Consider the following 26,521-nt stretch of genomic DNA (forward strand, 5'->3'; position numbering starts at 1 on the left):
AAAAAAAAAAAAAAAAAAAAAAAAAAAAATCCCTAGAAAAAAAATCTAGGCAATACCATTCAGGACATAGGCATGGGCAAAGATTTCATGATGAAAATGTCAAAAGTAATTGCAACAGAAGCAAAAATTGACAAATGGGATGTAATTATACTAAAGAGCTTCTGCACAACAAAAGAAACTATTATCAAAGTGAAGAGACAACCTATGAATGGGAGAAAATTTTTGCAATCTGTCCATCTGACAAAGGTCTAATATCCAGGATCTATAAGAAACTTAAACAAATTTACAAGAAAAAACCCCATTAAAAAGTGGGCAAAGGACATGAACAGAGACCTCAAAAGAAGACATTTATACACCAAAAAATATAAAAAATAGCTCAACATCACTGATCATTAGAGAAATGCAAATCAAGACCACAATGAGAAACAATCTCAGCAGTCAGAATGGCGATTATTAAAAAGTCAAGAAACAACAGATGCTGGCAATGCTGTGGAGAAGTAGGAACACTTCTACACTGTTGGTGGGAATATAAATGAGTTCAACCATTGTGGAAGACAGTGTGGCAATTCCTCAAAGACCTAGAACCAGGAATACCATTTGACCCAGCAATCCCACTACTGGGTATATACTCAAAGGAATATAAATTATCCTATTATAAAGATACATGCATACGTATGTTCATTGCAGCACTACTCACAATAGCAAAGACATGGAATCAACTCATGCCCACCAGTGATAGACTAGATAAAGAAAATGTGGTATGTATACACCATTGAATACTGTGCAGCCATAAACAGGAATGAGATCATGTCCTTTGCAGGGACATAGATGGAGCCTGAAGCCATTATCCTCAGCAAACTAACACAGGAACAGAAAACCAAACACCACGTGTTCTCACTTGTAAGTGGGAGCTGAACAATGAGAACACATGGAAACTGGGATGGGAACAACACACACTGGGGCCTGGGGGGTGGGAGAGAAAGCATCAGGATAAATATCTAATGCATGTGGGGCTTAATACCTAGGTGATGGGTTGATAGGTGCAGCAAACCACCATGGCACATGTTTACCTATGTAACAAACCTGCACATCCTGCACATGTATCCCGGAACTTAAATTTTTAAAACAGAAAATTCATCTTATCAAGTCCCCTGCCTTAAATCAGGTAAATGTCGAAATCATTTAAGTAGATTATTTTTACCTTCTTTTTTTAAGATCTTAAGGAACAGAGACTGTGGTAAGTGCTTCTTGGGCTTTTTCGTATTGGTATTTGTTATGGGATGAGTTGTGTCCCTCCAAAATTCATATGTTGAGGCTCTAACCCCCAGCCAGAACCTTAGAGTATGATTGCATTTTTTTAGAGATAGGGCCTTTATAAAGGTTAAAATGGAGTCATTAGGGTTGGCCTTAATCCCAAATAATTGATGTCCTTAAAAGAAGAGGAGATTAGGACACAATACAGATCAAGGGATGATCTTGTGAGGACCTAGCAAGAAAGTGGCCAACTGTGGCCAGGTGCGGTGGCTTATGCCTGTAATCCCAGCACTTCAGGAGGTTGAGGCAGGCAGATTACTTGAGGTCAGGAGTTTTGAGACCACTGTGAAACTCTGTCTTTATTAAAAACACAAAAATTAGCTGGGCATGGTGATGCATGCCTATAGTCCCAGCTACTTGGGAGGCTGAGACAGGAGGATCACCTGAGCCTGGAAGATGGAGGTTGCAGTGAGCTGAGATTGCGCCACTGCACTCCAACCTGGGTGACAGAATGAGACTGTCTCAACAACAACAAAAGAAGAAGGTGGTCATCATCTGCAAGTCAAGGAGAGAGAAGAAACCAAACCTGCTGACACATTGATCTTGGACTTCTAGCCTCTAGAATTGTGAAAAAAGAGATTTCTATTGTTTACCACCCATTCTGTGGTATTTTGTTATGGAAGCCCTAGCAAACATACTATATTGAAGTTCTTATGTCCATATGAAATACTCCCAGCTTTAATTTATTCATAATCCACTTTCTTTAGTTTACAGAGTCCTCATAAAACACAATCTGTACTTGAATGCAGTCAGCACACTGCACTTTGACCTTTTTTTTTCTTTTTTGAGACGGAGTCTTGCTCTGTCATCCAGGCTAGAGTGCAGTGGCGCAATCTCGGCCCACTGCAACCTCCACCTCCTCGGTTCAGGCAATTCTCTGGCCTCAGCCTCCCTAGTAGCTGGGACTGCAGGTGCCTGCCACCATGCCTGGCTAATTTTTGTTTTTTTAGTAGAGACGGGGTTTCACCATATTGGTCAGACTGTTCTCGAACTCCTGACCTTGTTATTCACCCGCCTTGGCCTCCCAAAGTGCTGGGATTACAGGCATGAGCCACCGTGCGCAGCCCCCTGACCTTGTTTTAACTAAGTCTCTCACTCCCTCTGATCCCATCTGTGTTTTCTTTGTCTGGATATCTTGCCATTTTTCTCTGTACATACTTCAGTTTCTCCACATTCATCTGAAGTTTTGGGATCAAGACAAAATACTCTAATGAGGATCTGATTGATTTAAAATATATTCACCCTCCAACTGTTATCTGTTACATTTTTTAACTTTTTATTTGCTTATTACTTCATAGTGGCAGTATGTTGTTGATTCAGTCACCTTATCAGTAATAGTGGTTCTATCTTTCTGATGTCCTTGGACTTAGCGAAATTTACTCATTCTCCATTTATGCATGGTCCCATGGCCATGAATGGCCTTGACTGGGTTCCTGTTAAGTCTACTTATGCTGGTCTCTTTTCAGTCTTGAATGTCTTAGCCCTGCCTCTGAAGAATTAATGTGGATCCTTTTACAGCTTTCACCTAGGTCATGAGGGTTAAATTGCTGGAGGGTCCCACTGTGATATGATTGTAAGAGTCACCATGCCATTTTTACAACCTTGAGTTATAAGTTTCTTGTAGGTGCTTCACTAGCCTAATAGTATGCCTTGCCATAAGTAGAGCCTGAGATGGAGATTTGGGTGCAGGTGATTTATTGAGGATGTGTTCTTCAGGAAAAATCTGTAACAGAGGGAGAAAAGCAGGATTAGGAAGGGAAAAGAGCAAGCAATGATGTGGTCTCAGTTACAGTCTAGCCTTGGTCTAATTCTTGGAGCATTTCATGGGCCGCTGAAGCATAATTGCACTGCAGAGTTGTCTCTTCTTGAGGCAGAGATGGGGCAATGAGGGTGGAAGTTACTTCCTGGGCCAAGTGGCTCTCATCAGCCAGGGTAATTCTCCACAGAAGGAGGCACCTCTGTATAGTTAGGAACTGTCTTAATCAGTTAGGACTGCTATAACAAAATACTATCCACTGAGTGGCTTGTAGACAACATGGATTTACTTCTCACAGTTCTGGAGGCTGAGAAGTTCCAGATGCTAGCAGATTTGGTATTTGGTGAGGTCCCACTTTCTCATGGATGGCACCTTTTCACTGTGTCCTCACGTGGTGGAAGGAGCAAATGAGCACCCTATGGCCTATTTTATAAGGTCACTAAGCCCTCATGACCTAGTCACCTTACAAATGGCCGCACTTCCTAATACTATCACCTTGGGGGTTAGGACTTCAACATATGAATTTTGAGGAGACACAGACATGCAGATCATTGGAGGAGCCAACATTCACAGTGGCTGAGGGAAGGAGGCATCATATTGGTAAAGGGGAACGGGGTGGGCAGTGCAGCATCGCTGACATAGCATTAAGGCTAAAAGCATACTCGTCAATATGCAACTGAAGGCCACATCCCTAGTTAAAAGGATTTTAAACTAAATGGGGTGGAATTGCTCACTGAACTGCTGAGCTGGCAGAACTCACTGAGGAGCCACCCCAGAGAACAAGTAGGAAAAACAGGAGGTGTGTTAAACAGAAAAGCTAGCTGGGTGTAGGGGCTCGTGCCTATAGTCCCAGCAATTTGGGAGGCTGAGGCAAGAGGATTGCTTGAGCCCAGGAGTTCAAGACCAGTCTGGGCAACATGGCAAGACCCCGTGTCTACAAAAAAAATTTAAAAATTAACTGTATGCAATGATGCGCACCTGTACTCTTAGTTACTGGGGAGACTGAGGTGGGAGGACCCCTTGAGTCCAGGATTTCAAGGCTGCAGTGACTGATAATTGTACCACTGAACTCCAGCCTGAGTGACAGAGCAAGACTCGGTTTCAAAACAAACAAACAAACAACAACAAAACAGAAAAGCTCTTCTAACAGAGATACCTATGCCTTATTTCTCCTCCAAAGAGCCTCCTGTAAATCTGTACCCCACCCTCCAGCCTCCAGACTTGGACCTGATTACGAATTAGTTTTCATTCTTGGGTGATATTAATTGGGTTATCTCTATGCAAGTATTTCTAAATAATCAAGTGACCATTTCTTATTATAATCTTTTTTTGTTGTTGTTTTCTTTTTGAGACAGTCTTGTTCTGTCGTGCAGTGGTGTGATCTTGGTTCACTGCAACCTCCACGTCCCTGGTTCAAGTGATTTTTGTGCCTCAGCCTCCCAAGTAGCTGGGTTACAGGCGTGCACCACCATGCCTGGCTAATTTTTTATATTTTTAGTAGAGACGGGGTTTTGCCATGTTGGCCAGGTTGGTTTTGAACTCCCCTGGCCTCAAGTGATCTGCCTGCCTCAGCCTCCAAAAGTACTGGGATTACAGGTGTGAGCCACCATGCCCAGCCTCTACTTGTAATCTCTATTTGTCTTTTCTAAGAATTACTCTAGTTATTTATTCCAATTTTTTAAATATAATAATAAATGTATAGTTGAACAAATAAAAATCTTGATGTCTTCCTGATGTATACATCTGAGGGCAAAGTTTTTCTCTGGTCTCATAATTTGACTTCATGTAGTTATAGAATTTGAAGATATATTTAAATACCATAAGTTACATTGCTTTTCTAATTTTCATTGCCCTTAATTTTGTCCCTACACAATTATATTGCCACTTTATACCCTATAATTGATACTGTTAATAATTTGACCTAGTTATTAATTTCAGAAAATTTCTCATTAGGTTGTCTGGTCTCTGACTTTAACCTATTTGGTACTTTTAATTTTTATGCTTCTATTGTATGCAAGTATATTTTGATAAATGTTTTCTTTTAAATAAATGAAACCATGAATAATTTAAATTTCTATGTAAAATCCAAGGACAGTACGAATTTTAGAGGTGATGTTGTCTGTGTTTAATTTCTGGTAAGGAATGGGGAAACGGGAAGCCAGACAGCCCTCTGCTTTGATCAGGTATCAACTGTGGTGCTTTATTGTTGTGTTTGAAGTGTGAACACAATATCAGAAATAGGCATTCATTTTTATATAAAAGCATAATGCTTTTCCAAAGCCAAATTTAGATGATTTTTAAGTAATATTTTGTTTCAGTGCAACTATAGCCCTGCATCCTTCCAATAGGGAAGGCAGATAGCATAAAGATTGTAAGCTTTGATGCTGAGAATGTTTATTTGAATCCAAACTCTTAACAATTATTAATTCTATGGCCTCACTTAACTTCTCTGAGCCTCAGTTTCCTGATCTGTAAAATGCATATACATTTAGAGGACTTTTGGGAAGATGTATTTTTCAGAATAAAATAATTCAAGTTATATCAGCCACTTCTAGTTACTAGAAATCTCTAGATATAACTAGTAGATGGCTGATATAATTTACCCCATCTCTAGTAGCCTTCTATTATGAGTTACTGTAGTTATCTAGAAAGAATTCCAGTAACTCATAACAGGAGACTACTAGAGATGGGGCATGTTTTGTGAGAGCCAGAAGGTTTGGCTCTGGGCAGTCATGTTTTTTTGTATAAATGTTCAAGGAAGGAGTTGTCTCCATCCCCTTCTTTGACACTTACACATTTTAAAAAGTAAAACTATAAGATTCTTTTGTATCCCATGGATGATTTAGGTGAAAATTTTTTTTAATGGTAAAAAAAATTCCCACCTGACCTGAGAATGAGTCAGGAACCTGTATTTCTTTTCTCTGGGTCTGTGTCTTACTCCATTTGCTTATAATTATTTGATTCATTTGGAACCTATCAGAATCTGAAATCACCTTAATGCTTTCTAGTTCCTGCTCACCTACCTCTGTTCAGTGCTAACTCCCAAAGCATTTCCTAATCATATCTTCTGCTCTCCTACATTGCTAGAAGACCACAGATTTAAGACTCTTAGATATCTTTCTTTATCCTGATCATTCCTTTTAATTTTTTTTTCCAATTATCTCATTACCTAAAAATGTATCTTCTCTAACCCAAGACTGTCTCCCAGCTTCCTGGTTTATCATCCATATTCCTGTTTGTCACCATTCCCTCTAACTAATGTATTTCCTTGTTCACCATCCCTCTTCTCCAATACTAATTCATTTATTTGTGTACCTTACTCTCTGAGGGTGTCATATTTTGCTACCCTAGGTCCCTTCTCTGAATTCTAGATTGGGAATCTAGTTTTGAGAACTGTTTTCTAGCAGGTAAATACCTATTTCATTGGGTTTATTTTGTGTTCCTGCTTCGACAGTTTCCTTTCTTCTGTCATGGGAAATAAATGATACTTGCACTTTCTATTTACATTTTTAGATAGCAAGATGGTGGCTGGCAAAGTGTTGATGGCAAAGCAAGAAATTGTTGAATGTGTAGCCTCAGCTGCCATGATATCTCCAGGAAAACTTCCTGGAAAAACACCTTCCGAACAGATAGCTGAAGAAGCTTTGGGAGGTCTGGACAACTCTAAGAAGCGAAAGGGAAATGCTGCAGGGAACAAAATCAGTGAGCTTCCTTCCCAGGACAGACATATCAGTCTGGCAACCTTCAACAGAAGAATCCCCACAGAACACAGTGTCCTTGAATCTCATGAGAGTGAAGGAAGTTTCAGTATGAATACAAATGATATTACACAACAGAGAGTTCACACTGGGGAAAAGCTCTATGAGTGCTTTGACTGTGGGAAGGCCTTTTGCCAGAGCTCAAAGCTGATTAGACATCAGAGAGTTCATACTGGAGAGAGACCTTATGCATGTAAAGAATGTGGCAAAGCCTTCAGTTTGAGCTCAGACCTTGTTAGACATCAGAGAATTCATAGTGGTGAAAAACCCTATGAATGTTGTGAATGTGGAAAAGCCTTCAGGGGCAGTTCAGAGCTCATCAGGCATCGGAGAATCCACACTGGAGAGAAGCCTTATGAATGTGGAGAATGTGGGAAAGCCTTCAGCCGGAGCTCAGCCCTTATTCAGCATAAGAAAATTCACACTGGAGATAAAGGCTATGAATGTATTGAGTGTGGTAAGGCTTTTGGTAGGAGCTCTATCCTTATTGAACATCAAAGAATTCACACTGGAGAGAAACCTTATGAATGTAATGAATGTGGAAAATCCTTCAATCAGAGCTCAGCCCTCACCCAGCACCAGAGAATTCACACTGGAGAGAAGCCTTATGAATGTAGTGAATGTAGAAAAACATTTAGGCATAGGTCAGGCCTTATGCAGCATCAGAGAACACACACCAGAGTTTAACTCTGTGGGTAAGAGTTGTACAATTGTGAAATGCAAGGAGTTCACTGTAGGGGTGAGACTCCACAGAGAAGTTTCCTGAGAGCAGGACTTCTGTCCTTTCAGCCCAGTTTGGTACTATAAGAAGACATCCACACAAAGATGTTTGTTATGATTATTGAAGTGTAAATGGAAGAAAAATTTTACCCAAGTCTTCTCCAAAAAGAATGGTAGATATTTCCTTGAAATGCCTGACCCATTTCTGGATGAGACTCATCAATATCCCCTTCACTCTCTGCCACCTCAGATATAATTTCCGTTGGGCACCTTAACAGTAATGCCAGGATTGGGGCAGAGATCCTGAAAGAGCTTCTTATAAGATGGCAAATATGCCTGGCAAGAGCATTTGTATTTTGGCAGGTGGAGGCATGTGCTGAGAGTTACTCAGCTATCTGAAATGTTGAATTAAGAGGTTGTGAAAATACTGAATTACGCGATTAAATAGTGTCTGAGGCAGTTAAATAGTACCCGAGGAATGGTGCCTCATTCTGTCCCCTTGCCAGTTCTCAATCTTGAGCTTCCTGCTGAGGTTAATTCAGGTCTACTTGTTTATTGAGCACCTGCTATGTGCTAGGCATTGAGGTAGACATGGTCATTGCCCTCCCAGAGATAAGGGCTAATAGGACATGCATATATACTAAACAGTAATTACAGTAAAGTGTGGTAAGTGCTTTGGTAGGAAAAATGTGGGTTTCCATCAAAGTACATGGCAGGGATACCTACACCTGGTCATGAGAATCAGTCACTAAAGACTTCCTGGATATGATGGTATCTCAGTTAGATGTAAAGGTGGGTAGAAGGTAGCAAGGGCAGGGGAGAAGAGAAGAACAGGATCTGGAGGCACTCCATCAAGACTCTTCTCTACTGCAGAAATTGTCATAGACCTAATTTTTTAAAAAAGGAATCTGAGGGAGTAATTCAACAAATATTTATTGCCCTCAAGTATAATAGCTCAGGGTCTGCAAGCCTGGTAAGGAGGGGAGGGGGCAGGGAATGGGAAATAGTGGAGCCTGGAAAGGCAGATCACTGCATTCCTTTATGCTTCCCACTTTCCGAGTCCCAGAGCCATGGGACACAAACACTCCAGTCCCCACTGTCTCTCTAGTGTCTGATATGCATTCTTTCCCTGTGTGTATATATACCTTTTCCCATAAGATGCACCAGAGTCTTTCACCACACTAATTCTGAGCATTTCAGGGTCTCACAGGTCATTCTGGGTCTAGGATAGGCTCCCTAACTCAGTGATTATTAAGTAGGAAGAGCGAAACCAACACATGGGGATTCTGAGCCAGGCTTTATGACAACTAATTCCTGCTTGACAGAAGAGTCCTGATGAAGGGGTGTCTCTAGATCCTATCTTATCTTCATGCCATTGTATGGGCTATAACCTCTGCCTGTAACTCTCTCTGTTAATTTTTATTTTGGCAGTTTTAATTAACCCACAGTGGCTGAGGGCAATTAATACCTAAGAGAAAGTTTGATTCCTCTTCTAAGATATCCTTCTAGATAATGTCATTTCTAAAAAAGAATTGGTGATCACTGCTTGTATTAGTCCATTTTCACAGTGCTATAAAGATACCACCTGAGACTGGGTAATTTATAAATAAAAGAGGTTTAATTGACTCACAGTTCTGTAGGGCTGGGGAGGCCTCAGGACACTTAAATCATGGTGGAAGGAGAAGGGGAAGCAGGCACCGTCTTCACAAGGTGGCGAGAGAGAGTGCAGGGGAAATGCCAGGCACTTATCAAACAACCAGATCTCATAAGAATTCACTCACTATCATGAGAACAGCAAGGGGGAAATCTGCCCCCATGAACCAATCACCTCCCTCCAGGACCTTCCCTCAACCCCTGGGGATTACAATTGGAGATTTGGGTGGGGACACAGAGCCAAACTATATCACTGCTGTTGTGCGTAATAGGGGAGGTGAAATTGGGGGGACAATTCAGCCTCTTTGTGTCTAGAGGTTGTGCAGTTATCGTATGAGGTCGATTAGAAGTCTAAAGGGATCCTTCAAATGGATAGTGAGTTGCCTTTTTCTATAGGTGACAATCAGATTTAATGTTTTAAATATCATTTAATAGGTTTTTCTCCTGATTGTGAATTGTTTTAAGTGTTGGTAATACAGAAAATGAGAAACTGTAAATCACCCCCAATCCCATTGCCCATAGAAACATTGTTAACATTTTGGAGTACTTTCTATTAGTGTTTATTTTTCCCAATCCTAGTATTTTAGTTAAACTATTGTTTAGTAAATGATTTTTGGTAACTAATTTCAGAATTTATACTTTGAGTATATACTTCAGCCATTTATTATTAGAATGTAATGCAAGATGTATTGTAATAAAAGTTGAGTTTTAAAAGTTTGCTTTGAAATTATTCATTCAGGAATAGGTAACAATAATATGAACGGAGATAATGCTAGGACGATGGGGAAGAGGTTGTGGGAAGAAGACAGAGGAGTTGGTTGTCATGTGCGTCCGTGTGAAGAGACCACCAAACAGGCTTTGTGTGAGCAACATGGCTGTTTATTTCACCTGGGTGCAGGCGGGCTGAGTCCAAAAAGAGAGTCAGCGAAGGGAGATAAGGGTAGGGCCATCTTACAGGATTTGGGTAGGTAAAGGAAAATTACAGTGAAAGGGGGGTTCTGTGGCGGGCAGGAGTGGGGGTCACAAGGTGCTCAGTGGGGGAGCTTTTGAGCCAGGATGAGCCAGGAAAAGGAATTTCACAAGATAATGTCATCGCTTAAGGCAAGGACCGGCCATTTTCACTTCTTTTGTGGTGGAATGTCATCAGTTAAGGCAAGGCAGGGCATTTGCACTTCTTTTGTGATTCTTCAGTTACTTCAGGCCATCTGGGCATATATGTGCAAGTCACAGGGGATGTGATAGCTTGGCTTGGGCTCAGAGGCCTGACATTGGTATTCTCAGTTTCTATTTCCTGGGCCAAAAAATATCAGGAAACTAAAATAGCCAGTCTCTGGGGCTGCGGTTAACCAAAGTGAGGGGGCATCTGAGATTTAGTTGTTGTTGAAAGACAATGGGAATGAGGGCAAACACATCTGGTGTCCACCAGAATTAGGACTCTCTCTTCCCTTTAGTGGAGGTGGCCATATGCACCAGACTGGAATCTTCAACACTAATTGCTGAAAAGGACCAAGCTTAGACCTGTGGACCTGCCATGACCTCCTTCTCCCTCAGCAGGTCCTCAGTGAACTTGAAGAGATGAGGGTCAGATTTGCTTTAAATTTCCAATCCTTTGAGCTGGATGTATTAGTTGCAGGCTATGGAAATGAGGAAGAAGGGGGAAGGCAGGAAACCAAAGTACACTGCCTAAATTGCACATTATCTTTTAAAATCTGTGTAAGACTCATTTAAGGTAGACATCATTACTCCCTGGACTGCTTCTATACCAAGAGAAAAAGGACAGACCTGAGCAGAAGGGAAAGGCATGAATTACTTTTCTTCCAAGCAAAAGTGGTGAAGAAGAAAAAATTTCCTTTGACATCACCTTATATTGGTGCCCCTTCCATTTCATAAAAAGTAGAATGTTGAAGCTTTGACCATAAGAGATAATCTACATCAGCTCCTTTAAAGTGAGGGTCTAGAGTTGGAAGGTGACTTGCTTATGGCTACAGAATACATGGAAAAGCTCTAAAAATCAAAGATCTCCATTTCAAAGCTATTACTTTTCTCAACTGTAAATCTTTCAGGCAAGTAATTCCTTTTGCACCCAGATTTATAATTTGTAGACTTTTTAATATACTACCTGTGAGATGGATATGTTTACCATTGTCATTTTACCAGTGATGAAGGGATCAGAGTTAATAAGTTAGCTAATTTCCTGAGACTTGGAAGAGACAGAGATGCTATGAAAAGCAAGTGCCTTTAAAATATTTTCTCAAGTATCCTGGGCTTCCATTCACTCTTCCCCCCTAATTTTAAGAGTATTAGAGGTTTACTATAGAAAAATTTGAAAAACACAGAAAAGCACAAGAAAAAAATTACATCACCTACAACCTCAGCACCCAGAGATAACCAGTATAGCACTCTGAGTTTATGTTTTCAGTGGTTTTAATACATAAATATATATTTTACATGGGATCATACTGTACATATTGTTTTGTAATATTTTTACTTAACAATATATCACGAATACTTCATTTAATATTAATTGACATCAGTTTTTTTTTTTTTTTTTTTTTTTGAGACACAGTCTCGCTCTGTCACCTAGGCTGGAATACAATGGTATAATCTCGGCTCACTGCAACCTCCACCTCCCGGGTTCAAGCAATTCTCCTGTCTCAGCCTCCCGAGTAGCTGGGACTACAGGTGCATGCCACCATACCTGGCTAATTTTTCTGTATTTTTAGTAGAGATGGGATCACCATGTTGGTCAGGCTGGTCTTGAACTCCTGATCTCAGGTGATCCACCTGCTTCAGCCTCCCAAAGTGCTGGGATTACAAGCATGAGCCACTGTGCCTGGCCTGTGATATCAGTTTTAAGTTTTAGGATTTTGTGTACATTCATGATGGTTTCTGAAACATGCATTTCCAGGTACAATTTCAAAGTCAAAAGGCAATGCTTAAGGCTTCTGGTATTGGTTGCCAGAGACAGTATGTATTTATTCATGTCTTACCAGCAGCATTAGAGTCCCAATGTCCCTGAATTCCTGTCTGTTTTATAAGGAAGTGTCATCTCAACTCTTGCTTTAATATACATTTTAACTGTACTGGGGTTGAACATTTATTGTTCACTGGCACTTATTTTGTGATTTCCCTACTTAAGTAGCATTTTTTTTTTCTATTGGAACTTTCTTATGGGGAGCGAATATACTGAAGTGGCTCCACAGTCAGGTTGTGGGTTCAAAGTCTGACCTCCTCATTTTTTATATATATGACCTTTAGCCTTCATTCCTCATCTGCTACATACACGCTGTGATGAGAAATAACATTAATAATTATATACAAAGCCCTTAGCAAGTATCTATGACATTTATTTTTTTCCTTTTTTTTTTTTTTTTTTGGTTTGGAGACAGGGTCTTGCTCTCCCAGGGTGGAGTGCAGTGGTGTGATCTTGCCTCCCTGATGCCTCAACCTCCAGGGCTTGAGCGAACCTCTTACCTCAGCCTCCCAAATACTTGGGTCTACAGGCATACACTACCACGTCTGGCAAATTCTGTTTATTTTTTGTAGAGATGGGGTCTCACTATGCTGCCCAGGCTGGGCTTGAACTCCTAGACTCAAACGATCCTCCAGCCTTGGCCTCCCAAAGTGCTGAGATTATAGGTGTGAGTCACTGTGCTTGGCCTATGTATTACACTGCTTACTAACATACAGTAGAGCTTTCTTACATCAAGAGCATTTCCGTTTTACAATATACAATTCCTACTTAATGTCCTACCTTTTCAGTTTGTTCAGGTCTTTATCTGTGGAAGAGGAGGAAAATAAGAGTTGAGTAGCTCTTACCATGTATTTTAATATTTTCCAAATAATCCCATCTATTTTTTCCATATTCTCTCCCCAAACATGGGCATTTAGGCCTCCTGCCATTCTTACTGGTTAGCACATGTCCACTGATGTATGCCCCAATAAGAGCATTACTTCTCTTTGCTTCTTTTTATCCTCATGAAAATTCTTTTTTTATGCACAGGATTCTAGATTTCCACACAGATTTGTTTTTGGTATGGTGTGTTATTCTTCCTACCTATTAGGTCTTTTGAATATGTCTTTGTGTTGCTGGTTAACCTGCACAACATTCCATCTTACACTAAGCATCAGTCTAAATATTCTCTTCCTGCTAGGCCCCTCAGAAAAGGGAAGTCTCGACTGATTGTGACCATTAGTTTGTCACTTTCTTTTAGCATAATCTTTAATAAAATTTGCAAAAGATGGCTGGGCGTGGTGGCTCATGCCTGTAATCCCAGCACTTTGGGAGGCCGAGGTGGGTGGATCACCTGAGGTTGGGAGTTTGAAACCAGCCTGACCAACATGGAGAAACCCTGCCTTTCCTAAAAATACAAAATTAGCTGGCCCTGGTGGCGCATGCCTGTAATCCCAGCTACTCAGGAGGCTGAGGCAGGAGAATCGCTTGAACCCGGGAGGTAGAGTTTGCAGTGAACCAAGATCACGCCATTACACTCCAGCATGGGCACCAAGAGTGAAACTCCATTTCAAAAAAAAAAAAAAAAAAAATTGCAAAAGATATTGTGAAATACTGGTGACATAAAACAAAACTGAACATGTGCGAAGTGCCCAAAGAACATCACAGACCCAGCAACTGACAAATACTTTTTGAGCACCAAAGCCCAAGGGAATGTACGAGGAACTGTGGGCATACAGCCCCAGAAACAAAGGACATGGCAGCTTCTGATCTAGAGTCTTGGGAATTATAGGAAACCTGACAGCAACTCTGATACTGTCTTTAGAATCAAAGGAGAATCTTAAGGATGGGAGAGACAGTCTTAACACTCAGACTCTTGAGGTATAGGTATGGGCTCTTTCTCACCCTCATTCCCACCACTACCCTCATGGAGGTTCTAGGATAGCCTACAGGTTTGGCAAGGAAACCACATATTTGCCCTTTCCCTGGGGTCACATAAACCAAGACAAAGCTCTTGACTCCCCTGTGGTCCAAGGGCTCCAGGTTTTGTCTATTAACAGGAACTTCTCCATTGGCACTGCTTAAGAGTCTGGCCAGACCCAGACTTCTCTGACAAGACCTCACTACATCAGGAACTCAAAGAATGCGCCACACTTTGTTTCTGGCCTTTGGCTACTGTTCTTTACTGGGAATCTTCTTCCCTGGAGTACCACGTTGGCTAACTCCTCCTCATCCTTCAGGCCATTTCCATTTCCTTATCCAAGGCTGAGTCAGAGGCTCCTTAAGGTCACACAGGAGCATTCCACTTTCACTGCCTGTTTGGCTGCCTTGCCCATTAGATACAGAGATTACAGTCTTGTTTTCCACTGTATTCCTAGTCCCTGAGATAAAGTAGGTACTCAAAAAATAACCTTTGGGTAAATTATATTCTTTCTTCTCACGCCTATCTAATTCCTGGCCTGCCCTGGGCTCAACAAATCATTGATGAAGCCATTTCCCCCACCTTTCTTGCTGCTCTGTCACTGTTCTTTATTAGGTCAGTAAATTTTTTTTTAGTTCCTGAGACAAAGTGCCTCACACAGTCCACACCAGCCCCATAACCTGGTACACTAACAATCAGATGCAGTGACAGAGCCTAAGTTGCTATATTCTTTTCATGACACTTTCACACAAAATAAGATTTCAATGTTACATTCCCATTTTTCGTATTTCCTGAGTATTCCTAATAAGAGAAGAGCTGGAAGTAATGATTCTTCTGTATTCTGATTAGTCACAGGAAAAGCTTTCAAAGGACACTTTAGCACTGGGAAATGCTGCACAAAGCAAGCTAGACTCAAGACCTAGTATTTTATAACCTTTATGGAGTTTGGCTCCAAAGTAAACTCTTCTGACTAACAAACATAAAAATTTGACTTAAGTATTTACACTATTCACAGTATTCACAAATTACTTCATAGTGTGGACTCTCTGATGGCGCATAAGGACTGATCTGTGCCTGAAAGCCTTCCCACATTCATTACATATATAAGCTTCGTCCCCAGAATGAATTCTCTGATGCTGAACAAGGGCTGAGCTCCTTTTGAAGGTTTTGCCACATTCATTACACTGATAAGGTTCCTCTCCACTATGAATTCTCTGATGTCTGATAAGGTTTGAGCTCAAACTGAAAGCTTTTCCACATTCATTACATTCATAGGGTTTCTCTCCACTATGTATTCTCTGATGAGTAATCAGCTCTGAGCTTTGCCTGAAAGCTTTTCCACATTCATTGCATTCATAGGGTCTCTCTCCTGTGTGAATTCGCTGATGTCTAATGAGTTTTGAGCTCTGGCTAAAGGTTTTCCCACACTCATTACACTCATAAGGTTTCTCACCAGTGTGAATTCTTTGATGTATAATGAGATATGAACTTTGACTGAATGCTTTGCCACACTCATTACATTTACAAGCCTTCTCACCAGTATGGATTTTCCGATGTCGAATGAGGGCTGAGCTCTGATTGAAAGCTTTCCCACATTCACTACATTCATATGCTTTCTCACCACTATGAATTCTCTGATGAATAATAAGATAGGACCTCAAACTAAAGGCCTTCCCACACTGGTTACATTTATAGGGCTTCTCTCCAGTATGGATTCTCTGATGTTGTGTTAGAGAGGAATGCTGCTTGAAGCTGTGCCCACATACATCACATCTATAAGGTCTCTCTTCTGGAGGAACATTCTGACACATTATAGAGTCTGTAGTTAGAATCAAGCATCTTTCAGCCTCATCATAAAGGTCTCTCTTTCCTAGAGATTTGTTTGTGAAGATCACTTGATTAAAACTGCTCCCTCGGGAAGGAGATCTTAGTTTCTCCCCTGTAGCACTTCCTTGCTTCCACACTAAATTGCTTTCATGCTCACTAATTCCTCGAAATGAAGGTTCCTGAGGGAGTCCCTGTGATTCTTCTTCTGAGATGCCCTTTGTTGCTGTTTCATGGTTCTCACAATCTGAAACAATAAGTAGCAAACAAACAGATATTACATTTCTCTAGTCACTGTCAATACTTCCTACATGAGAGAAAACAGAAGCTTCTACCTACAAAGATGTCACTGTCCTCCAGTTTTTTCCAACTGGCCAAAAGAAGTTCTCTCATATCTAATAAAGTCTACATCTATACTTTGAATTTCATCCTTTCCTGCCTCTTTTGAGACATCAATTGATAAATTACCTACAATTTTTTTCTACTATTTACAATCTCTTTCTCAACTGATTCCTGTTCATCAGCTTTTAAATAAGCTTAAGTGTCTCCCACCTTTTAAAATCAACCTTCTTGCCAACATATCTCCCTCAAGCAACCTCACTCTCTCTCATAGTGGTTTCCTAAAAGAGTTGTCTGCAGCCTTTCAAGTGAAAGTATCCTCATTCCACAATCTGGTTTTTTGCCTTACATGCCCCCCTGCCCCCCCACTGCCCCCGTCCCCTACTTCCACTGATTCTACTCTTATCAGGGTCACTTCATAGCTCTTTAATCCAATGGGTACTTTCTAGATTATTATTCTACTCTCATCAGGGTCACTTCATAGCTCTTTAATCCAATGGGTACTTTCTAGATTATTACTTAGCCTCTCTGTAGCATTGATACTGAGGATCACACCTTCCTTCTAGATGACATTCTCTTCCAGTGATATTAGCCTGATTTCTGTGGCTATTCCTTCTTAGATTCTAGGGTAAATCACTCAAACACGAGCATTCCTCCAGATTCTGTTTTGGACTCTCATGTATCCTTACTCTACAAAGCCTCTACCCTTGGCTTCCATTACAACTTATATTGTAAGCTATTGTCTGACTAATGCCTGCCCAGATCCCCAATTATATTCGTATTTTATTAAGCTCTAAAGTCTTATGCTAATTGGGCATTTTACTTTTGAATATTTCACAAGCACCAAATGTACCAATCTAAACAAATCATCAGATGTATTTGTTTTTCCTTATGTTTTCTCATTTACATGAACAGTACTACCATTAACCAGATTGTTCAAGACTGAAACCTCAGTATCATCCTCAACTCCTCTCCCTCACACTCTAGTTTTAATAATTACCAGATGTTGCAAAGCAATTTAAATGCTGATGAACAGGAGTCAGCTTTTATGTTCTCCACCGCTCACCATAAGACATATTGATTGAATACACTGTGGCCACTTGGATTATAGCAGTCTCTAATAGGACCATACTCTTTCTTTCCTCGCATGATTCTCCATTTGCAGCTAACTTCTAAACTACAAATCAAACTATGTCACTCCCTTTCCAAAATCCTTCAACGGCACACCACTGCACTTAAGAAACTATACAAACAAATTAGCACGACATACAGGTCTTTACGACTGGATCCTATTTTCCTCTCTGGTTCTTCTCTTACCACCTGTCAATTCTCCATTCAAGTCAAATTCAACTACCTGCAATTCTGCAATTTTCAGAATGGGTTGTATTCTCACACCTTCGGGATGGTATGGCCTTTACTTGGGCTACTCCTCCTCCCACCCATTTACCTGGCTTTGTCTTACTCATAGTTCAAGTCTTAGCTTAGATTTTCTTCCTTCAGGAAGTATTCCTTGATCCTCTAAGATTGGATTAGGTGCCTTTAGATGTGCTCCAACAGTACCCAGTGCCTACTTTTATTCTATAATTTACTATATTGCAACTGCCTTTTTATTTGTCCATCACCCACCTAGACCTGAAACCTCTTTAAACCCAGGGCCTACCACAGTACCAGACATGTATTGACGCTTTATAAAATTACAACATAATGAAATGAGTGAATGAGTAACAGGGAAACTGACACAGGAGGGCTCACAGCAATTCATGAGGGCTGAATACAAAGCTGCTAAAGTGAGCACCTCTGGTTTAGAATAATAAAGGTGATGCTCACATGTGGCAAGTTTATCAAGTGCAATTAATTCTGCATTCTCAAAAACAGAAACCTAAGTGTCAAGAGTTTCCAGATGATTTCCTATTCCTCACCACTTTTAGGGGAAAGGCACGGTTTCCAGGATTTCAGCTGTGTCTTTAAGGGCTGGAGGTGGATGTTTGGTGACTCTTGGGATGCTCTGAGACATGTTAAATCCTTCCATGGCACTGCTGGTTCCTGTGGACTAGCTGGGACCTGAAATCAGGAAAATATGGTTAGCTTTGTGAGAAAATCCCTAGGAAAACTTGCTTAGTAAAAATCTCAAAGAAGTCAATGATGACATCTCCAGGGAGAAAAGAGCATTCAAGGGTATAGACAAGTATGGCTCTACTAGTCACTTCAGGTTAGGCTTCAGTAGAGACATAAAAATTTTTATCCTACTGTTACGATACCATTACATGCTCCAGGCTGTAAATTCCTTTTCCCACAACACATCACTTTTCTCTGTTCCCACCTGCTGCCCTGGGTCATCAAACTCCCTCTCCAAATCCTCCAACAGGGTCACAGCTTCCTCGCCGCTTTTTGGATCATGTTGCTGAACCCAGATCTGCAGCTCCTCAGGCAGAATGCTCAGGAACTGCTCCAGTACCAGCAGTTCCAAGATCTGCTCCTTTGTGTGCAACTCTGGCATTAGCCACTGATAGCAAAGTTCCTGGAGTTGGCTCAGAGCCTCCCGGGGCCCAGGTGTCTCCTGGTAGCAAAACTTTCTGAACTGCTGACGAAACAATTCTTGGCAGGATTGAGTACTCCCATTCTGCTTAAATTTCTCATCCCAGGAAAAGTTATCTTCTACTTTTACTAGTATTAGTTCTTGTTCTGGAGGATCCTGAGGTATCAGGGTTGAAATTGCTTCAGATTCCACAGCCATTCTTGGCTGAAACAGCTTAGCAAAAAGCTCAGTACAACTGGGTTCGGTGCTTGAGAAGGAGTGTGAGTAATCTCTTCTTTCCTGAAGGATATAAAAGCAGTTAACTTACAGCAATCAATAAAATCTCTAAGAACTTGTAATAATAAAGATGAGTAACTTTAGTAATATATTGAAAGGGAGCAGATTTGGGGCTATCACTAAATAAAACGAGATGATAAACTAAAAATCATTAACCTCAATCAGTGTCTCCCATTATGAAGAATTCCTACCACTAATGTTAGAAAAAACTATTTTAGAAGCCAAAGAATGTGTATGCAACATTAACATCAATCACATAGTGAGAAAATTTCCAATTCTCTTCTAATTCTGATTGTATCAAGGAGAAAAATCTATCTCTAACATGTATATATTAATAAAACTTGTAAAACTCTCTTTTAAATGAAATATAGGCTTCAGAATCAGACTTCCAAGAGTAAAATATTTAGGCAGAATTTAGTAATACTGATTTTAAACGTTTATTTTTAGTTACTTTCTATCTAAAGCAAGTAATGTTGATTTTCATTTAAGGTAGTAGTAACATTTTTTTTTAAGTTCACATTAAACATGAGTTGATGTAAATATTGGGTATTTGTCATTTGATCACATTTGGTGTTTACCAACTTACTTCAACAAATACTGAGGCAGTTACTGAGCATTAGGTTAAGGTTTTTGCTTATGAATAAATGAGTCTACTGAGGAATTGACCAAGAACAAAGACGTATCTGTAAAATGCTTACCACGTGTTCAAAAACATGATAGGTACCACATACACAAAAGCAGTAAAAAGATCAGTATCAGTTCTGAAAAAGCCTAGAATATCCCAGGAGTAAAAATGTTCAAAAGCAAAATATGGTAACAAATAGTTATTGTATTAAATGTTGTGACACAGATCAAACTTGACCTGATTTTAGGATGGCGAGATATCGATAGGAGTGTATGCCCTTAGTTTGTCAGGACAGATGAGTAAAATTCATTCCTCACACTACAGTTAACGTTAGAGATTAATTAGAATATTTAGCCTACAAATTTAAGGTTTATTAACCAGTTAGGCTGCACTAACTAGCACTTCTATTTTTATATCCTTGGTTAAACCCGCAGCATTTGCCAAGTCACGGGGTCAGGGGAACTGCGTTTTCCCTTGGAAAGCAGAGTTTTGAGTGCTGGCCTCCTCTGAGTTCCCCAGTCGCTTGGAGACGCCGCGCGGGCCAAGGGGCCGCGACCTGGGGATAGGCAGGCCGAGCAGCGGGGCTCCTCCACTGTCCGGCCCGCGCTCCTAACCCCACCTCCCTCTTCCTAGGGGCCCAAGTCCCTCACCGCGAAGCCCAGGAGCGGCCAGGGAATGAGCCGCCGACCCAGAGCGGCAAGCCACAAAGACCGGAAGTGCGCGTACGCAGTGTTCCGCTCTCTTTCGTTCCGGGTTCCCCGCCGCTCCGCCCCTTGCTCTCAGGTAGCCAATCAGAGCCGCGGGATCAACTGGTCCCACCGCCTTCTCCCGGCCGCCGCTAGCCCAGCGGAACCTCCAAGCCCAGGCGGGGGTGCGCAAGGAGTAGGGGTCCTTGTGAGCTGCGGCACCCGGGGGTCCCCGCAACCCGCCTGGGCCTCGCCACCCTGGCTTTCTCCCCGCGCCACCCACGATTGTTGGTGTCAAGTCATTCCCGAATCCCACTCCCAATTTTCCATTAAAATATTCAGATTTTCGGCCGGGCACGGTGGCTCACGCCTGTAACCCCAACACTTCGGGAGGCCGAGGCGGGCGGATCACGAGGTCAGGAGATCGAGACCATCCTGGCTAACACAGTGAAACCCCATCTCTACTAAAAAATACAAAAAATTAGCCGCGCGTGCTGCTGGGCGCCTGTAGTCCCAGCTACTCGGGTGGCTGAGGCAGGAGAATGGAGTGAACCCGCGAGGCGGAGCTTGCAGTGAGGTGAGATATGCCACTGCACTCCAGCCTGGCCACTGCACTCCAGCCTGGACGACAGAGGGAGACTCCCGTCTCAAAAAAAAAAAAAAAAAAAAAATTCAGATTTTCCTGTGATCCAGTTCTTTTCTGAGATCTCTGACAAAAGTAAACGCAAATAGGCTGAACAAAAACTAACAGTCACTTATATTGCTCTTGCCTATGAGTATCACTGGAGCCTTACAACAGCTTTGTGCTGTGGCTGTATAGTCCCCTCTTTACAGCCATAGACATTGTCCAAAGTCAGGCAACTTGTGACCAGGGACGCCCACGTCCCCATAGTTCAAGGAGACTGGTGTCATAGACTCCAGGAGCCTATTTCAGGGTCTTCCCATTCTTCAGTGGAAGTTTGCTGGTATTAAGTCTTACTGCTTAAATTTTTCTGTGGTTATTTAGTCAGCGAAAAATGATGCCTCATGTTTCAACTTTGTGAGCTTAAGATGGTCCCCCTTCATGTTTATTGACCATTTGTGGTTCTTCAGAGATGGCTTTTCCCATTTAAAAAATTAAGGGAGTAAGATTTTTCTTTTTTCTTTGTGAGAATTTTTTGCTTATTAAGGATAGCAACTCATTTGTTGCAAATTGTTTCCCATTTATTTGTATTTATTTTTAAAATGTTACATTTTACGTGTTTAAATGTTACATATTTAAAATTTTATATTTTTAAAAGTACATAGGATAATAACAAAGCGATACATACATACATAGAAACAAATTCTCGTTTGTCAGCCAAGACTGTTAAAATACACATATTTGAGAAAAAATGTTCATTAGCATTCAAAGCTATTAGTGACTCACTAAATAATTTTTTATCATTGTGAAATAACTACAGCAATTTTACAAAGCAAAAAACAAATAATATTAATTTGCTTATAAATTATCAATTGCTTCATAATGAACCACTTCGAGACTTAGTGACTAAAAACAGCAGATGTTTTATTGCTCACAGGTCTGTTGCCAGGAATTCAGGCAGGGCTTAGCGGAGATGTCTAGTCTCTGCTTTATGAGGTGTCAGCTATCTTCACTTAACTGGGGTGGAAGGTCCAAGATGGCTTAACTCACATTGCTGAAGTCTTGGTGCTGCCTCTTGGCTGAAGTTACTTGATTCTTCTCCACAAGGCCTCTCTCCATTCAGGAGTTTAGCCTAAGCTTTCTTACATGATGACTGGCTTCCAAAAGAGTGAAGGAGGAGGAAAGATGCTAATTCTCTTAAAGCCTGAGTCTGGAACTGGCATTATATTCTTCTGCAGTATTCCATGACAGAAGGACTGGAATGGTGGAAAAGGGAAATAGACATTACGCGGCTTGATCATAGGAGGAAATTTTGGCAGTTATCTTTGCATCTAACCTAACACACCTTGTTATATTGAGAAACCTACTATGTAAGAGTGAAACTATTGAAAGAGAGAAGGCATATCAGTTGAAATGCTTTTGGCTGCAGTAACAGGAACCTTACTAGATGTCCTTATTGTTTAAGCCTTTTTAAAACAAATCCTAGTAGCTAGATGCATGGAGATAAAATCATTCCCAGGGTTGGTTACTTCTGCGTCTGGACAATATTGTCAAGGACACAGGTTTCTTCCTTTTTTTGGCTCTGCCATCTTTACGTGTGTTGTTCCCCCGTCTGGCTGGCTTTATGGTCCTAAAATGATTCCCTCAGTTCCAGATTACAGATAATGTTCAGAGACCAAAAAGGGGAACACCTTTATCTTCTGCCCCTTTAAAAGATTAAGGAAACTCTTCTTCCCCCAGCAGATTTCTCTGTCATGTCTTATTAACTGAAATTGCTTTGAGCGCTTATGTCTATCACTGATAAGGGAGGTAAGGCCTCCATGGTGGGATTAGGACAATTGAAATTTATATCCTAGGGCTAAGGAGAAGGCCAGCCTCTCCTAAAGGACACAGACACTCGGGGGAGAATGCATGAAATTAGGGCTGTGTTAAAAAGGCAGAAAAGGGAGATAAATAGATGAATGTTGAGTTTGCAACAGTAATATCTGCTTTGATAGGTAATCTGATTCCCTTGTATAGGTAAGAAAGTGAGACACTGAGAAAAAATCCAGACTCCTGTCCTTCGTTATAAGATGTTACATGTGTTTAAAATATAAAATATTAATAATTAATTACTTGCAAGAGATGTAGACTAGATATTTAGAGCTAATTTCTGGGACATAGTTTAAGTTCCCACTGAGATAGCAACTGATTACCCCGTAGGGCTGTAGGGCCTTAGGGCCTCCTTAGAGCCCCTTAATGGCCTTAGCCAACAATTTCCATGACTTATTTAACTTTCAGTGCTATCGATTATATAGTGCCCTTGAAATCATTCCCTCCATCATCCCCCATCCCCAATCTCACACATATCCAGTCTGCTTTAATATGAAAATATTTGCTAAATTATTGAATCAAGGGTAGAGAAGTATAATTTTTGTTTTTCTCCTCCTTCAGATGTTCTTAATTTTTGTTTCTGTTTTTTTAATGATATGTATGACAGGTGTGAAATAATGTCAGCTCCAGGCATTACCAGTGATCAGTGAGTAAGGCTGCTCATTCAGTGAAGTCCAACTGCTTGAATTACTGTATCATGCAACATCGGTCTGCTTTATGGTATTTATCAAGTGAGATAAGCCCATTGAAAGTCTCTTAACTGTAAACAACTATTCAATAATAAAGGATAGAGAAAATGGCTTCCGATGCACAAAGGAAAAGAATCATTTTCTTTTATTTTTATTTTTTATAGAAATTTTTTTTTTTCACAGAGATGGAGTCTCAATATATTGCCCAGGATGGTTTTAAACTCCTGGGCTCAAGTGATCCTCCCGTCTCAGCCTCCCAAAGTGCTGGGATTACAGATATGAGACACCACACCTGGCCAAATCATTTTCTCATTCAGCAAATATTATGAAATATTGGTATATGTGAAACACAGAAGAAAAGTAGGGATTCAAATGAAGTAAAATATGTGCCCTTTCACCTCACTCATCACTGTAATTCCTAGAGTATCAATTCCATGAGGGGAAGTGTTTTGTCTTCCATTGTTATGTCTCCTGTATGGCCTAGCATTGTGTAGATATGTTGATGAATAAATGAATGAATATATAATACATATATGCAAGACGAAGTATTGATGCAAAAACTAGTGAGAGTATTTGAAGCATTCAAAGAAACGGAGTATACATGTAGGAACATTTTTAATAATATGCTTAGACTATTTTAATATGAACCCAGGATTTGTTTTTATCAGTTATGGTAAGATGACAGACACAGAGGCCATTGCCTTTACAACAAGAGTTTTTTATTACAATTCTAGAGGATAAGACGCATGGTATGCCATGGGACCACTTGCAGGGAGAAGCAGGGAGAGTGAGAATGAGTGAGAAAGGAACTGATGCTAAGCCTTTATTACTATAGTGGCGGTAAGTTGCAAAGTGGAGATGTGCGGGCAGGAGGCAAAACACGCATATTGGGGCTAGTGGTTAGAGGGTTTGTAGTGAGATTTCTGAGGTCCTGAGAAAACACAGGGATGGTAGAGGTATAAACAACCTTGAGCCTCCAGCACTGGCCGGTGACTATAAGCTACCACATCATCAATTACAGGATATCAAGAATAGTCACTGTACTATTGTATTCTACGGCTCTTCCATGATGTCACTAATTTAGCAGTTGTATTTTTCAGAGACAGATAATAGGATGTATTAACAGAGCATGACAGTGCTTATTTGTAGTATCCAAAACAGTACACAAAGGCCTTAGTTACTAAGTTGTTTCTGTTTGCTGCTAATGTCAAAGAAAGCCTTTGAGGTTTCTCCTGACATTTATTCTTGTGTTTATCAAGTATAGAACAGAGTTAAAGCTTCAGGTAGGCTATTATTATTGTTTTACTTTTTTCAGGTTAACCACAGTGATAAATCATTTGACAGGGTCCCACCGCGGCTCTTAATTCTGTCAGTCACTTCAGAAAGATCTTCCACTGGGATTCTGTTCTGTCTTAGGGATAATTCAACAATGATACATAGATACATTCTAAGAACTTAAAAAAAAAGGCAATGCCTAAATGCGTGGAGTATGAGTAATAAAAAGAAAAACACATGTTCTCGTAGTTTTGTGGGTAAGAAACTTGAGCATTTGGAGAGAAAGCATTAAAAAAAAAAGCTGTAGGAATTAAGTGATAAAAGACACTCATCTCATTTCATTATACCTATTATATGTGATAAGGTGGATATGTTTAAAAATCTAATCTGTGGATATGTTTAAAAATCCAATCTGGTTGCCTCGAGCTTGTATTATTTGCCTAAATTCTTTTGTTGTAGCTATCATTATTAAAAGGAGATTTAGATTTTAATTGAATTCTTGATAGACAATGAATTTATTGAATACTCATTGGGTTTCTGTTTGACATCGTCTGATAAGAAATTTATTTCTTTTAATCTTGCTTGGCAACATAGTGGTAAATGAATAATTTATATATCCCCCCAAATTACCTTAAAGCCTCCTAAATGCCAAATATACTTTTATTTTTAAATACCTTTCAGGTGGTACAATATAATTTGCTTATCTTTCTGGATATGTGTGGCTTTTAAAATTATTTTATATATATTATTTTATATATTATGTTTTTATGACTGTGATTATACTGCTGCATGTCATACTTTTCTTGTAAATGGCTACTTCTTATATTTAATATATCCAGTTGAATACCTTCTTGTGAAACTTCCTTTATTTATAGTTTACCAGTTTGAAATTTGTAATCAAGTATACAGACAATAAATTGACTTTCATTACTGGTTTTGGAAATGATTATCCAAAGCGAACTTTTGGGGCTAGCACCTTGGGGAGGAAGGGGCAAGTGAGTATGGACAGAGTAATATAGTGTTTAAAAATTTAGGTTCTGGAGAAAGCCTGGTTCAAATCTCTGCTCTCTTAATTCTTAGCTCTGTGACCTTGTACAAGTTTCTTAAACTCTGTATACCTCAGTTTCTTCTCCTGAAAAATAAGAATGATTATTGTGTCTACCTCATAACATTGTTGTAAGCATCAAGTGAATCAATACATTTAGAACAGTGGTCAATAAATGTGTATTGTTATTTGTGGGAGGAGGTATTGAGTCGGTGGGGAGAATGTGGAGGCTAGAAGAAGGAATATTTCTGCAGGTTTGGATATGCCCAAATATAAGAACAATTTAGGGTCATTATTAAAAATAAACATTTCTATATCTTCAATCAGAACACCTGGGGGGAGGGTTCTATCTATTTTTTAGCAAATACCCCAGATGATTCTTAGTATCAGTTAGTTTAGGAAACTGTGATATGGTAGACAGAGTACATGCTTTAGGGTCAGACAGATGTGGATGCTGATCCATCCATTAAACAATTATGTGTAAATGTCTACAGGTACCATTCTTTGGCTATAGCAGATACTAAATCTGATAAAAATATTTCTACATTTATCCTTATAGACTTTATAGTATATATTGGGATTTCCACTCTAAGGCACCAGCCAGGGCCTCATTGAGTGATTTTAATGGACTTATTTTTTATTTTTTTATTTTATAGA

The 26,521-nt window shown here is 40.2% G+C and overlaps 2 protein-coding genes across 7 annotated transcripts in view; one reads left to right on the forward strand and one right to left on the reverse strand.

Moving 5' to 3' along the window:
- Positions 1–9,918, forward strand: part of ZSCAN30 (zinc finger and SCAN domain containing 30) — a 36,266-nt gene extending 26,348 nt beyond the window's left edge. For all 6 annotated transcript variants that reach the window (XM_017874027.1, XM_017874026.1, XM_017874025.1 and 3 more), the window contains one exon: positions 6,584–9,918. In XM_017874027.1, the coding sequence (XP_017729516.1) occupies positions 6,584–7,515 (932 nt within the window). In that variant the 3' untranslated portion in view covers positions 7,516–9,918. The remainder of the gene's footprint in view (positions 1–6,583) is intronic.
- Positions 9,919–13,683: 3,765 nt separating this feature from the next.
- Positions 13,684–20,537, reverse strand: ZNF397 (zinc finger protein 397). Its single transcript, XM_017874023.1, has 4 exons — positions 20,326–20,537; positions 18,559–19,053; positions 18,158–18,299; positions 13,684–16,146 (listed from the first exon to the last, which is right to left on the reverse strand). Exons 2-4 carry the CDS (start codon positions 18,970–18,972, stop codon positions 15,101–15,103), a joined length of 1,602 nt encoding a protein of 533 aa, XP_017729512.1. The 5' UTR covers positions 18,973–19,053; positions 20,326–20,537; the 3' UTR covers positions 13,684–15,100.
- Positions 20,538–26,521: the final 5,984 nt, after the last annotated feature.

Source organism: Rhinopithecus bieti, unplaced genomic scaffold (assembly GCF_001698545.2).
Source record: "Rhinopithecus bieti isolate Rb0 unplaced genomic scaffold, ASM169854v2 scaffold_5260, whole genome shotgun sequence".
Lineage (NCBI taxonomy): Eukaryota > Metazoa > Chordata > Mammalia > Primates > Cercopithecidae > Rhinopithecus > Rhinopithecus bieti.

Coding starts and splice junctions, on each gene's coding strand:
- ZNF397 (XM_017874023.1), bottom strand. CDS start 18,972: ATGGCTGTGGAATCTGAAGCAATTTCAACCCTGATACCTCAGGATCCT. Junction 18,300..18,558: donor TTGATGACCCAGGGCAGCAG/GTGGGAACAGAG, acceptor TCCTGATTTCAG/GTCCCAGCTAGTCCACAGGA. Junction 16,147..18,157: donor GTGCCTTTCCCCTAAAAGTG/GTGAGGAATAGG, acceptor TTATTGTTTCAG/ATTGTGAGAACCATGAAACA.